The 15,372-nt window shown below is 33.7% G+C and overlaps 2 protein-coding genes and 1 long non-coding RNA gene across 5 annotated transcripts; 1 reads left to right on the top strand and 2 right to left on the bottom strand.

Annotated features, from left to right (window-relative positions):
- LOC109355527 (enoyl-[acyl-carrier-protein] reductase [NADH], chloroplastic-like) lies at positions 1,428 to 5,810 on the bottom strand. Of its 3 annotated transcripts, none has more exons than XM_019598725.1 (13): positions 5,671 to 5,810; positions 4,743 to 5,056; positions 4,192 to 4,301; positions 3,979 to 4,034; positions 3,812 to 3,896; positions 3,641 to 3,688; positions 3,311 to 3,385; positions 3,114 to 3,225; positions 2,976 to 3,027; positions 2,838 to 2,889; positions 2,652 to 2,709; positions 1,889 to 1,987; positions 1,428 to 1,796 (listed from the first exon to the last, which is right to left on the bottom strand). In XM_019598725.1, the coding sequence occupies exons 2-13, from the start codon at positions 5,017 to 5,019 to the stop codon at positions 1,642 to 1,644; spliced, it is 1,179 nt and encodes a 392-aa protein (XP_019454270.1). In that variant the 5' UTR covers positions 5,020 to 5,056; positions 5,671 to 5,810; the 3' UTR covers positions 1,428 to 1,641. The 3 variants fall into 3 exon arrangements, with proteins under 3 accessions (XP_019454270.1, XP_019454272.1, XP_019454271.1); XM_019598727.1 differs by having other exon boundaries at positions 4,743 to 5,048; positions 5,669 to 5,752; XM_019598726.1 differs by having other exon boundaries at positions 5,729 to 5,751.
- Positions 8,276 to 13,679, top strand: LOC109355526 (nucleolin 1-like). The gene is made up of 18 exons (XM_019598724.1): positions 8,276 to 8,494; positions 8,613 to 8,661; positions 9,375 to 9,523; positions 9,649 to 9,759; positions 9,880 to 9,996; positions 10,088 to 10,171; positions 10,694 to 10,726; positions 10,840 to 10,932; positions 11,204 to 11,305; positions 11,395 to 11,439; positions 11,525 to 11,616; positions 11,689 to 11,806; positions 12,302 to 12,402; positions 12,485 to 12,572; positions 12,720 to 12,811; positions 12,984 to 13,164; positions 13,198 to 13,342; positions 13,432 to 13,679. Exons 1-18 carry the CDS (start codon positions 8,462 to 8,464, stop codon positions 13,458 to 13,460), a joined length of 1,662 nt encoding a protein of 553 aa, XP_019454269.1. The 5' UTR covers positions 8,276 to 8,461; the 3' UTR covers positions 13,461 to 13,679.
- On the bottom strand, positions 12,731 to 13,036 carry LOC109355529. Its single transcript, XR_002108668.1, has 2 exons — positions 12,924 to 13,036; positions 12,731 to 12,888 (listed from the first exon to the last, which is right to left on the bottom strand). It is a non-coding gene; the product is annotated as an uncharacterized LOC109355529 (long non-coding RNA).

Genomic DNA, 15,372 nt, shown 5'->3' with positions numbered 1-15,372 from the left:
TTTAACTATGATGTGTACTTGAGTTTTAGGGGTGAAGATACTCGCTACACTTTCACAGGTTATCTTTACGATGCCTTGATCCATGAGGGAGTCAATACGTTCATGGATAACGAGAATCTCGGGTCGGAGAACAAATTCGGCCTCAACTACTTCAAGTCATTGAGCAATCTAGGATTGCAATGATTGTTTTCTCAAGTGTAAGATATCAGAGAAATAGTTATGGTCAACTTGTGACTAAACATAAAAATAAGTTTGGAAATGAGTCGAACCAGGTGCTGAATATTGAAATTATTATTATTTTAAATAAATCAAATTATAAATCTGATACTTTTCAGATATTTTCCGATACTGAAAAAAAGTTTAACAAATAATTACAAAAAAAAGTATAATTTATGATGTTTACTTGCAAAACGCATAGTCATCAGACAATCAAAACATCTTAATTGTATGCACTGTTCTAAAAATTTGTTCTCTTTATCTTTGATTTTGATGTTACTGTCAGCACTTATTCTCCATGTTAGTTCTGCTCTCAACATGTAACCAATCTAGAATCATATTTACAACTTCCTTAAAGAATGAACACTCAAATCTAATCTTTCACTTGTCTCAACCTGTGCATCACAGAGCTTATAATATAAATCTGATACATTAATCTAAAACCGATCCATCCTCCCCTCAGTCATCAACCTACCTTACACTACCAACCAGAAAATGAGTGTTTTGGAACATTAAATTTGCCCCAGACAATTGCTGCAACAGGTAATCTAGTTTGATCCGTAGTTAGTCGGGTACACATCTGTTGTCTCACTCCTTTGTGTCACTCCATGTGCCAGGAGAATATTTAATAATTGCAATTTTAACTTAAATAATTTGTGTTCAACCAATCACAGGTGATAGTACATGGAATGGTACAAAAAGTGTGATGGCAAAAATGTGCTCCCTAATTAGCCAATGATATCCCAGTGCTATATTGCATGCAGGGTTACACCATAAAAGCATTCTCTAAAGTCTAAACTTTATTTTGATCCTTTGAATTTCCTTCACATGCCAAGAAGCCTGTTCCTTAACCAATAAACTATCTTGCTTCTTGGAAAGGTCTCATATTTGTTTTCTCAATGCTTCTTCACCATTTGTTTTACATTTCTCACTCCTACCAACACTTTTAGTAAAGATAGGTACACCCAAATAAGCATTAACACACCCTATAATATATCTATAGTTATTGTTGAGGTTTTTGTGGACAAACATTTAACCTGGGAGCAATGCGTCCACGTAATCAACCGATAAATCCTAGTGCGCCGGAGTAATGAAAAAACGTATAAGACCCATTCAAAACATAAATAAACCATGTGTTTTCATTCTCCATAATATTTCTACACTGGGGTGAACTATCTTATATGGTTAGAACATAATTTCATGTGGTACGGTTTAAACATAGGAATATACTTCAATTCCTAAATAGAGAATAGATCAAATAAAATTCTTACATTCATAATCATATTAGCTTCGGTAGAGAGCACATTTGTTGCACATACAAATGTTTAAAGTTGCGAGGGGAAATTAGCCTACAAAAACGAAGAAAAAGAAAAGCAAATACCCAAATAAAGTGGAGGCTGCACTGTCTTTGTGTGGTAGCTGCAACTAATGCTGGTCCTTAGGAATGTCAAGGTCTTTAAATATTGGACTGTCAATTCCAACTCCCATAGCATTCAGACCATTGTCAACATACAGAACAGTACCAGTGATAGCAGATGCCAAAGGTGATGCTAAGAATGCGGCCGCATTGCCGACCTCCTCTGTTATATGAAATTCAAAGCTCAGTTTAACAAACTAATCACCGATAGATAGTGGAAATGGTACAGAACAGCTGCAGAAACGGGAACACTACCTGCTGATAGTTCTTTCTGTAGAGGTGCATTGACTAGTGAGTAATCAATCATCTTATCAATGAATCCAATTGCTTTTGCAGCACGACTTCTCAGTGGACCTATAGGCAAAAGATGTTGAATCAACATGTTAACGAGAAGAACCAAACATGCCAACATGCAAACAAGCAACCGTGTACAACATAAGTTAAACTTCAACCAAGGAGAGAGATAACTATGCAATAGTAACTATGAACACACATAATCTAAAAGGAAATATTAACAATTACTCTATTCACCTACTGGAGATGGACTTGGTTCGTGATAATTACACAGTGCCGATATACAAGAATAAATCATATTGGAACATTTGGTAGCACTTTGGGGGCAATCAAGGATACAGTTGAAATAGAGCTTGCTAATACTAAAGCATGGACAGTAAGATGCATGTGTAAAAATTCAAATCAAGTCCAAATTAGAGGTGCTTGAATGACCGGCTAAACATTTATTAACATAGAAAGCCCTGGTATTTGTGCATCACTTATAAGATATTTATCGCATTATATAGAACCATGCACATCGATGGGATAAATTCATAAAAGATAAAATTGTTCAGGCTATGCATGTTCATGTAAAATGCCATAGAGAAAGCAAGACACCCCCTCTTTTTTCTGCCACCATGTCTCCCGTGTTAAGAAATTAAAGCAAACAAGGGCATATTAAACAGACAAGAGAAGATCAGACAAATACACTAACTAAATTAGATAAATAGAAAGCCACCAATACCAGCAGATATAGTATTGACTCTGATTTTGCGCTTTCTACCCGCTTCAAAAGCAAGAACCTGAAAAAGCATAAAATATGAAACATAGTTTCAAGAATCTAATAGTGAGGAGAAGAACTAACAACTGAACTAAGCATCTCAAAGTCAGTCTGTGTGATGGTTAGTAAGGAAAACAGTTCAAAGCTTACTCGTGTATCACTTTCCAGTGCAGCTTTTGCAGAACTCATACCACCACCATAACTGTTTATCATTTAATTCACAAATATTTCAGACTAAATTTATGAAACTTAGAATTATAAGGACTCTCTAAGGCATAATTAACATACCCAGGAATAATCCTTTGTGAAGCAATGTATGTGAGAGAGATTGAAGCTCCACCTACAAATAAATCAGAAAAGTAAAATCAAATGGCAAACCATAGTAAGAAGCAATATAACGGAACCCTGTGAGATAAGGATACATACCTGGGTTCAAGATTGGAAGAAAGTGCTTCAGTAAGGAAACATAAGAGTAACTAGATGCAGATATTGCAGCAAGATATCCCTTCCTAGATGTCTCCAACAATGGTTTGGTCACCTATAATTGAGTTAACTACACGTTAAAGCCAAAGACCAAGGTATAAAGAATCCTCAATGTTTATTACTGTCTGTATTCGCCATACCTCTGGTCCGTTGGCAAGCGAGTGCACAAGGATGTCTATGGTGCCAAAGTCTTCCTTAACGGATTCAGCAACTTCCTGAAAAGCAAAATAGTGAACAAAATATACAACAAGACTAGTCTTATGCAGTCAGGCAGGACAGTTTGAGATATGGTGCATATTCACTAAGTAAACACTGCTAGGCTTACTACTTCGTTACGGTTCTTAGGTTCTTCAACACCCAGAAAGAAATACCCCTATGCTTAACTACCCAAATGAAAAAGCATGTACTAGTTAGGTAATGAATAATCTCTCTCTCAAGACCGGAAAACTAGCGAAAATAAGTATAAATACCTGAACTGTCCATTTGGCAGATCCAGCATAGCGCTTGTTTGTTTTTATCTGTATACAATTATAAAGAAGAAGAAAAAATGAACCAGTACGACAGTATGGATGATGACATGCATGCACTTTGAGTCTTTGTTATTATTTAAAAATAAAATAAAATATGTATAGAGTGTTTACATCTTCTGGTACATCCTCCAGATTGTCAAAAACTGCATCCAAGGGATAAACTTTTGTAATCTCCATCAGTGAACCATCTGGTAATCTAGAAAACAGAGTTTCTTATTAGCAGGTCATCACATTTAAGGGGGGAAAACAATATCAAACAGCAGTATTTAACATCTTACATGCGTGACTCGTCAAATTTTCCACGTCGTAGGCTGGACTCAAAAATATTGAGAGCCTAAAGAAAAAGGTTCAGGGTTAGTAGATGTATCACAACAATAAGACTGCAAAACATAGGAGGAATCCGGAAGTCTGTAGATTAAACCCCATGGTTACGTATATTGACTGATAGGTACCTATTTTTTTACCCAAAAAAGAAGAAATATATAACTTACAGGCACCCATGTTCCAACAAGGATTTCAGCACCTGCTGCAGCAAGAGATTTTGCAATTGCCCATCCATATCCATGGTCGTCAGCCACGCCAGCAATAAAAGCCCTTTTACCTACATAAAATAATATTTTCAGTATAGCACTACATGTTCTCATAATCTATGACAGAAAAATCTATGACAAGATATGACCAACAAAATTTTGACGATCAATATGAAAAAATTTCACTACTTAATCTTGCAGAATTTATCAACAAAAAAAGATAAATCTAAACATTAGCTTGTTATTCATATATTGCACAACTATATGCTTGGTCCTCGGTTGTTAAGGACCCTTACAGTAGTTTCCACAGCCAAATAAGTTTCACTCTGTAAGCACAAAATTATCAGGACAAAATACTTAAAAATAATTAAATTGGTTAAAAGGGAAGGAGAGAGTTAATTTGCTAGAATATAAAACTTCTCCAAAACAACAGTTAGGCATCATTAAGACATACATGTGTGCAAATAAAAACAAAGTATCCATAAGGAGCTTCGGAGAACATGAGCTGTAACCTTTCAGATTAATTGGCAATCCCGAGACTGGAGCATTCGCACTGGACTCGGACATTGCTTTTGTAACAATTTTTTCGGATTTCAAGGAAGATGATGTAAAGCTTTGCTGGAAAGGTTGCACTGATGAAACATGACTCACACTCGCCAGTTTATTCCATGATCCCACCTTGGCCTTGCCACCAAGAATAACAGTGCCTGCATCTGCAAACCTTTGTGATGAAGGAATGCATGACCTTAACATTGCAAGTTGCAAACCAGAAAATGATGTTGCCGCCATCTGCAATGAGCTTATTATGGCAGAAGGCACTCTAAATCTGCATACAGAAACAAGCATCAATACCATTGAAGATAAATTTTAAAAAATACCGTAGAGAAAACATTACTGATTTCTCTTCTTTCATCAATACCATCATTATTTCTCTAAATTCAACAAATTCCAGGTCAAACTTCTTTCTAATATTTTAACTGGGAAAATAGTTAAACTAGTCTAAGAAACTAATGCAATCCCAAAAAGAACAAACCATTCAAAACATTATGAAATTAGTTGCTTCAATAGGGCATTAGAAATCTTAATGACTACCCATGAGTCCAAAAATAAGTAAAAATAGCAAAGTAGTTCATTTTAAAAAATGTGCCTAATGAATGCTAAAAACCCTTTCAGCAGCACTAGTACAATATAATCAATCTAAACGTTAAACATTTTTCCAGAGTGGTTGATTACATGAAAAAGCAGGATGTACTGGGAATCGGTAAAAAAAGATCAAAACTTTATGTGATATTATGCAGACCAAATATAAAAGGAGCAACTTTGTAATGCAGAATGGTTAAATCTTCAATTATAACTAAACCCCACAAACATAATGACAGTAAAATGCAGTAATTCAGCAACAAAAATACATGAAGTGAAGAAAGAGAAAGTGGGTGTAACCTAATGGGAAATAAAAGCGACAATGTGAGGAGAAGAAATAGAATTTGGGAAGTAGTACTAGTAATGCAATGGGGTGGGTGTGTTGGGGAAAAACAATAATGAAAGATAGAGTTGAAGTGTGTTTGGTTTAGAGAAGGGTGTAACTAAGTGTGGGTGGTGATGGAAGATAAAAAGTGAAATAGTTGTCATAGACTTACTCTTTTCTTTGCTTTGCTCCTTATATCCGCACACTAGAGTCAATGCTGTCCGAGTCGGAGGTATACGGGGCTAACTCTCTCATTTTTTTCATGCATAAAACTCGAAAACTTAATTAAGGATCAAACATGTACCATTTAAACCAACGTCCGTTGGTTATTGATTGTTATAGACTTACTCTTTGGTAAGTGTGATAGTCTTATAGAATATGGCTCTAGAAATGTTCTTGGATGATATGTGTAGTTAATATTATTTTTTATAATTATTAAGATTTTTAAAATAATATATCATTCTTCTAATAACAGAGTGTGAGTATATCATAAGTTGCCGTTAGTTAAAATGTTTATTTAAATTAAAATTTTAATTGTTAAGTATTTTTTAGATCAATTATAACTTATAACATACACAGACTCCTATATTAATATATGTAAAATAAACTAAGTGTATATTTTATAATATAGTATGTTATAATTACTTTACATTGTTATAGGAATAGAATGAGCTTTGATCTTGGGTGGTGTAAAATTTCACTATATCTAAAAAATTAAAATATAAAGAACTTGATTTTTGTTAGTGACAAGTCTTTATTGTATTAACAATTATACACTCTGAAAGAAACTAATTACTTTTTTATAGGGTATAAAAATCTTGATAATACAAAAAAATAAAGTCAACATTTCAAATAAATTTATGCTTTGGTATATTTGACTAGTGCCGAATGAAATTAGTTTTATATTTTTTCTACTGGAATTTATCTTATAATGGCATTAAACTATATCATCTCCCTTAAACTCAAGATGCAAATTTTGTTTAGGAGTGTGATTTTGAAATGGAGGGAAAGATAATTAATAAATTTTGAAATCATTATTTATTAGCTCGAAACATTTTTTAATAATAATAAGATTAGTGCAAAATAATGATATATTGTCTATATTGTTAATTATGCATATATTGATAAAGTAGATGTTAAAATTACTTTATATACAATTGAATATATTTTATAAATACCATTATTTTGTACACAATTGAATATAATAAAATTTTATACATATACATTTTCAAATAAGAAGCTAATAGGTAAAATTTTAATAAACAAAAACAAGAATGACATTAGTGTTTGAAACATTTTTTAGTGTAGTAAGATAAGCAAGAAGCCAATAGATGAAATGTTGATAAACTATAATAACATTAGTGCTTGAAGCTCTAATTATTTTTTTTTGTATCTTATAAATATTACATCATTTCTCTCTTGAACCAACATTGCCCCCTTCCATTTTTATACTATTTTCACATTTTTTGTCTTATTACATAATCACTCTGTTTACTATTTTCATCCCTAGTTAATATATCACATAATATATTAGTACTTATTGAGCATGTAAGGGTAAATATAGGTTAGGTAAGACTTATCTTTTATTCAGTCTTAGATATTGACGAGTCACTTTTTTTAATTCCAATTTGTTTTAGGATCTCATACTAACTAACCTCACATAGACAAACATTTGAATTCGATCATAAAGCCAATCAAATACAATGCATACCCTTGTTAAATAAAGTATTCTCTACCAATAAGATGTTGATATAATAGTGTAAGATTTTGTTAAATATCAGAGTACTTAAAACGTCAAATGCCCGATTTCTATGAGCAACATTTGTTGGGAGAGACATATACACATTTCAAAAATAATTAGTTTCCTACCCATAGGGCGAGAACATTTTCAGTAGTACAAAAAAAATTGTCAATATTATTTATGATTATAAAATATAATTTGACATATGAAATAATATACATGTGTATATTGCTAATCATGCACATATTTTGACAAGGTAGATGTCAATATTACTTTGTACACAATCTAAATATACTTTAATATATTTCATTTAAGGTAAATATCATTAGTTTATATACGATTGAATATATTTCATGCATGAGTTAGGTCAGATCAAATTATATATTTTTTTTGGTTTCGCACAGGTATCCTCACAGTGGAGGCTATCTTGTCCGAGCCGGGAATATCCACAAGTACGTGAAGTTAACTCTCTCAACAGACATTTTTTCCATCCACAAGACTCGAACCCAGGTTTTTGCTTAAGGGGAATTAAGCATGTACTGCTTGAACCAACGTCCGTTCATAAATTATACATATTCTAATCCTAAATATTAATTATATCTAATTTTTAAACTTGAATCCAACCATAAATCCATTAAAACTTAACCATATTTCGATTCAATCATAACTAAACTATACCAAGTGAACGAGTTGGTTCATTCCATATCCTATTAATATCAATGAAATAATAAAAAAAAAAAAAAAAATTAGTTTATCAATTAATTATTAAAAAAATGAAATTGCTAAATATCGATGACTAGGCAAGAAAATATCTAAAGCATGCGAGTCAAAACGCAGACTCGTAATCCCAAAACCCTAACCCCTAACCAACACACCACACTGATCCTCGTGTATAAAAGCAGTGAGAGCAGCCGTAACAATCTTCACTTCTTCGCTCCCCAAAACCCTAAAACCTCTCTTCGGTAACAAGGGTTTTGCAGAGCCTCCTTTTCCCTTTCTCTTCTTTTTCAATCTTCTCTATATCAATGGGCAAGTCTAGCAAGAAATCTGCTACCAAAGTACGTTTTTGCTTCATTTTTTCAACCTTTTGTTATTATTATTTTGATTTATGATGTAATAGCATTGTTTCAGGTGCTGTTACTAATTATTCCTTTTTGTTTTCGTTTTCTCGTTTAGGTTGATGCTGCACCAGCTGTAGTTGCTCCTTCCAAGTCTGCCAAAAAGGGTGGTATGAAATTTCCATCATCTTCGCACTTTTGCTGTTATATTTCGTTTTTATTTACTGTTTTTATTATTTATTATGCCTATTATTATGTGGAATTACGTATTTTTTTAGTTTATAAGTTTTACAACTTTTAAATGACTTTCATACAATAATATGCTGATTTTAGCATAGTTTATTTGATTAACTAGTATTGATGTTATAGAGTTGCAAACATATCAAACTTTTCATGTGAGATCGTCCTATAAACGAGGGTGTAAAATGGATACCTTTTGTTGTTTTTGTTGGAAATTATGTTTATACTTGTATATATATATTTATTTATATATGTATCTATATACCTACACAAAATAACTCCACTGAAACTGAGCTATATTTATCATTGAACTTGTTATATTTCGTTTTTATTTACTGTATTCATTATTTATCATGCTTATTATTATGTGGGTTTACGTTTCTTTTTAGCTCATAAGTTTTACAAGGTTGTAATGACTTTCATACAATATGTTGACTTGTTTTATACTTTTATATAAAAAACTCAAATTCAGGCTAGTTTATTTGATTAACTAGTATTGATGTTACAGAGTTGCTAACAGAGCAAACATTTAATGTGAGACCATGCTATAAATGATTGGTTAAAATTGATACCTTTTGTTGTTTTTTGTTGGAAATTATTTTTACACTAATTTATTTTGGTTAATTTGATTTTTGTGCAGGCAAGAGGCAGCCTGAAGATGAAATTGAGAAGCAGCTGAGTGCAAAGAAGCAGAAGATAGAGGAGGTTGCCCAGAAACAAAAGAAGGAAGCTAAGCTTCAAAAGAAGGAAAGTAGTTCAGACGATTCTTCATCAGAATCTGAAGATGAGGTATTGGTCAAGGCTAATACCAAGTTTAATAATAATAATGGCTTGAAATTTCATGTGAATGAAAGGATCAATTTTGTTGTTATTGCCTTACATTATGTCTTATGCTATATTTTTGTGCTTGTCAGAAACCTGCTGTGAAAGCTGTTGCTGCTTCAAAGAAGCAACCTGCTGCTGTGAAATCAAAGGTTCAGAAGAAGGAAAGTAGTTCTGACGATTCTTCAGAATCTGAAGATGAGGTACTAGATTTAGATTTGTCAGTACCAAATCTTTATACATGATGGGATTTAAATACCGCAGAACAGTTCACATATTTATTGTTGGGTGGAATACCTGGTGGCTTTTTGTTCTTTTTATAGGCCCCAAAGCCAAAGGTTGCTGTTGCTGGTAAGAATGGATCTGCCCCGTCAAAGAAAAATGTTGAGTCGGGTGAAAGTTCTGAGGACACCGATGATGACAGTACCGACGATGACAATGTACATGCTTCTCTACTGATAAATGTTTAAGAATTGATCATTTATGAATTTGATATGATAATAATGGAGTTTTTATTTTTTGTAAAAGCAGGCAACTGAAGCTGCCAAGAAATTGCCTGCTTCTGCTGTTAAGAAGGCTGAGTCAGACTCAACTGCTGTTAGCACAGATGATGATGTGAGTCCTTGTTTTGTTTTTCCTTGTTTTAAAGTTTCACTATTTTTAACTTGCTCTGTAATGCAACATCCATGGTTTGTATGAATCAAGTGAAATCTCCGAATATATTTTATGTTTTGGGTTATTGACACTTTGACAGTAAGGATAATCTATTAAGACTTTCCTAAATATTTGTCAGTAACACATCATGTTTTAATCATATACATGTATACATACACACACACACACACTGTAACTGCTGTTTCCAAGTCTACTCTTCCATGGATGAATGCTGTCATCAGCTCAGATTCAGATGCTAGCAGCTTTGTTGAAGACGATGTAAATGTGTTATTGCTGATAATTAGGTTTATAATAATCTGTTCACTCTTTTTGTTATACTTCGATTAAAACTGTGGTCATACATGCAGTTAAGATGTACTGATAACCATTCTTCCTTGTAAATCCTTACTCTTTTTTTCAACTTCGAAAATTTCCCTTCTTTTTATACTGATACTGATGTGCTACCAACCTTGCCAACTACAGGAGTCCTCGGATAGCGATGGTGATGATAAAAAGGTGATTATGTGATTTTGTTTTAGATCATTGTTGCAGCTGATGTATACTGTACTTCTTAGAGGACTTCATTAGTTGATGAATGATCTCAATTTTGATTCTTAATATTGGTGCAGAAAAATGTTAAAGCTGCTAATGGTAACAATAAACCAGCACCTGTCACGAAGACGGTGAAAAAGGAGTCTGATAGCTCATCTGATGATGATGAGGTAATAGAGGACATGGCAATTGTTTTTCTGAATTGTTGAAGTCTTCAAGCTTATATTATGTAGATTACTAGCTCTTGTTCATTTCCTATTCTATGGCCTAATGCCTCTGATGCATCAAATCTAATTGAAAACTTTCTAGAGTGTAGTTTAAACGACTATCACTCTGAAGCCACTAAAATTAAAAATTCTGTTATCGGAGGTTCTAGGATTCTTTGTAAATATTTCTTTAGTTTCAATATGTAAATTTCTCTGTAAATCATTTTTGCTGCAGCCTGAGAAAGACTCAAAAGAAAGTTCTGATGATGGTTCAGAGAGTTCAGAGGACTCAGAGGAGGAAAATGAGAAAAAACCCTCCCAAACTCCTCTGAAAAGCGTAAGTGTTTAGTCTGTATTTAATTTTTAGTTTGTGTTTTGGTCCTGTAATTTCATGGAGTAATATTATTATTCAATCATGTGGAACAGGTTAAGGATGTGGAGATGGTTGATGCCTCATCGGAGAAGAAAGCTGTATTTGACTTATCCTCTCTTGTATTCCTTTCTGCACTGTTGTTGTTCAAAATTGGTGACACACATTTGTTGTTTGACCTTGCAGCCTAAAACCCCGTCCACCCCAAATGCAGAAAATGGTGGATCAAAGACACTATTTATTGGCAACCTGTCATTTAGTGTGCAACGTTCTGATATGTATGTACTATTTTATTGCATGTCTATTCAGTTATTTGAAGTGTTGTTTTTCTAATTGGTGATATTGTTCAGTGAAAATTTCTTCAAAGATGCTGGAGAAGTCGTTGATGTTCGTCTAGCCATAGATGATGATGGGAGATTTAAAGGGTTTGGACATGTTGAGTTTGCCACATCAGAGGCAGCCAAAACCGTAAGTTATTGCGTTCATTGTTTAATTGACAGAAAATCTGTTTACTACATCGAAAATTTACTTAATTGCCAAAATCAAATTATTGATTAAAGTAGTAGGGCTGTATAACTATATATATTGAATGAATCTGCATTGAAAATTTGGTAATGTGTGTTTATTGAAATTGTTTTTTAATTGAAAAAGCAGACTTTGTTTGGTGTCTGCACTTTGTTTCTGATCAGATACATGTTTTTTATTAGTCAATTGGAACTTTTATTATGATGGTATTTAGATAAATTATCAGAAAGCTGTTATTGATTTCTGCATAATAAATACTACCGATCTCCACTTATATTTTGTTATTTATTATATGCATATGCAATGCATGTGTTAGTATGTATTGCTTTAGCTCAATTTCTTTTTTACCACCCTTTATTGCAAAGATATGCTATATTTATTCAAGTTAGTACAGTTTTATTTGATCTGCAAATTCTTTTGCTTCTCTAATAATAATAGGCCCTTGAATTGCATGATCAAGAACTGTTGAACCGTCCTGTCCGCCTTGATTTAGCTCGTGAAAGGGGCGCATATACCCCTAACAGTGGTCCCAACAGCGGGTAATTTTCAGTACTTTTAATCCCATGGTGTTTTTTCTTTCCTAGGTCACCTTTGCTTATGCTTGTTTTTTCTTGATTGTAGTAACTTTAATAATTCCCAGAGTGGTGGAAGAGGCCAATCCCAGACGGTCTTTGTGAAGGGTTTTGATAGATCTCTGGGAGAAGAAGAGGTAATTTCATCACATTTTCATTTGATATATAGACCCCTTGATAAGTGGTCTTTTTTTATTGGGGAACCAAAGGTCCTCAGCCCTGATCAGCTGCATATTTTTGCAATTTATGTGGGTGGTAAAATATGGTCATCTCTCTTGTTTCAGATAAAATCTAGCCTGGAGGATCATTTTGGTACTTGTGGGCAGATTACCAGGATATCTATTCCCAAAGATTATGATTCTGGTGAAAGTAAAGGGTATTTCTCTTTTCTATTTATCCAATTCGATTCTTTCCTATCCATGTACATTTGAAAGTTTAGCTCTTTCCATATACCTCTCTTCCTTTTCAAATTCTCACTTTTGATGTACTTGTCCTAATGTTTCTCATTCGCTCTGCAATTATTATAATACGAATCTTTTTGTGAAAAGGTTTGCTTACTTGGACTTCAAAGATGGTGATAGCTTGAGCAAAGCTCTAGAACTCCACGAATCTGACCTTGGAGGTTATACACTTTCGGTGGATGAAGCCAAACCTAGAGACAATCAAGGTTCTGGTGGTGGTAGGGGTGGCCGATTCGGTGGTAGGAGTGGTGGAAGAGGGGGTGGTGGAAGAGGGGGTGGTGGAAGAGGGGGTGGTGGTCGTTTTGGTGGAAGGGACAGTGGTGGCAGATTTGGTGGTGGAAGAGGGGGTGGTGGTCGTTTTAGTGGTGGAAGAGGTGGTGGTGGTCGATTTGGTGGTGGTGGTCGCGGTCGTGGAGGACCAAGTAGACCAAGCTATGCTGCCGAAGGTATAATGCTAAACCTAGTTCAATCATTGAATTTTGATGAAATTGTTTGTCTACCTCAGTTCTCATTTTGTGTTGCCTGCCTTTTTCAGGGAAGAAGACCACCTTTGGTGATGACTAGAGTGGCGGAAATCTGAAATTTACGATCATGTCCTTTTAAAATTTCAGTTGTTTTTTCAGTTTTGGAATTTATTATTAGTATGAATTCGTAGAAATCAGCGTATTTAAGAATTTGTGATTCAGAAATGTCTCTCCATGGATTTGTAGTTTTGTGGCTATCCAAACAATGCATTCAGTATGTTGGTAAAAATAGCTATTCATATTTGGTTTAGTTTCTTCATGCGAATGAGCCTTTTAATTTAAAAAAATGTTATCATTGTTCTGTTATCTTATTGTCTGCTTTTCCCAATGCTCTTTGAAATGTTTGTTTACCATTGTCTTCATCATGGTTCTTTTGCTTAGTCCATTTTGACTTGTATACTTAATTGGTGATTAATAAGAGAATAAACTTGTATGATAATAGTAACAAATATGATTCTGAAGAATTATTTCGAGCTTAGCCTTGTAGTGATTGGCAACGAGTAACTAGAGCTACCGGTAAATAATTGTAATTCGGAGAAAGCTATGATGAAAATACTTATAACATAAAATAATCAACTGCACAAAACAGGACGTGATATGTGAAAGCTTTTTACATTTTGGGGTAAGGCTTGTGTTGCATTGGACTTACCAATGTTCCATTTTTCATGAACAACACAAAAGTCACATTTTCTGTCCCTCGCTAAACTATGGGACAGTAGAAAAACATACTTTACCGTATTAGTATGTTAAAATAATACTATACATCACATTAAATTAGTATATTTTTAATGAAATATGATAAATTGATTCATGATTTTTAATGTAACATTAAAAAAATTCACATGTATGTATCATTCGTAGATAGGACTTCTTGAGAATGTTAAGTTTCTTTGCTGGCTCTCGGCTCATGATTTCCTGTCCAGTAACTTACTCAAGTTCATTAGGAAACTTTCAATGTCTCCTATATGTAGTTGGTGCAATAATAGTAATACTATTGAGGATATTATGCATACACTTAGAGACCTGAGAACTTGGTACTTTTTTGGCATCGATTGGGTTTTAACGAGCAAACATTCTGGAATAATATCCCTCTTTTACATTGGGTGGAGGTTAATTCTAGGTTTGCTCATGGGCATCTATTTTTAGTAGGACTTTGGTGGGTCTGGAGGTCGCAGAACAATTCGATATTCGGCGATAGCTCCTGGGATATTGGCTTTGTTGTTAGGAACGTTTATCAAGATTTCAGTGATTGGGGTATTATTAATAACTTTACTAATAATCTTTCTTTGTCTAGGATTTTCTAGTGCATACCTAATGTCGGACAGATAAAACTTAATGTGGATGGAAGGTGAAATTTGAGCAATAAAGATATTAGTGGAGAAGGAGTCATTCATAATCATGAAGGACAGTGGCTTGCAGGTTTCTCGAGGAAATTCCATCAGAAATCTCCTGTACAGGCAGGATTGTTGGCTATGGAGTATGATTTATCTTTAGTTTGGAATCTTGGTTACCACCGAAACATTATTTTAGAGAGTGTCTATCTTTAAATAATTAACATTATTATGGAGAGACTAAATATACATCTCTATCATTGTCCACAAGATCCGTGGGTGGCTCGCTAAAAACTAAGATGTTCATTTTCTGCATGTGTTTAGAAAGGGCAACATGATGATAGATTGTATGACTAGCCTTTGTACTACTCTTTAGGATGAGGAGAAGCTTTGGGACTCTCCACAACTGGAGGCAATCTGGATCATGATATTAACATATCCTCTTTGTTGTACTTTCTTATCTTTTTCTTGTCAATATACCAAAAAAATGTAATAAAAAATTGTTGAATCAATTTTTATTATACAATCCCACGAGCTATATTACAAATAAACTAATTACAAAATTGGGAACTGAATCGACTACAAACAATTTCTTAAGAGATCAATGAAACAATCGAATGA

The sequence above is a fragment of the Lupinus angustifolius genome, chromosome LG08 (assembly GCF_001865875.1).
Source record: "Lupinus angustifolius cultivar Tanjil chromosome LG08, LupAngTanjil_v1.0, whole genome shotgun sequence".
Classification (NCBI taxonomy): domain Eukaryota; kingdom Viridiplantae; phylum Streptophyta; class Magnoliopsida; order Fabales; family Fabaceae; genus Lupinus; species Lupinus angustifolius.
Note: the sequence above shows the minus strand (reverse complement) of the source record. Positions and strands in the feature narration are given on the sequence as shown.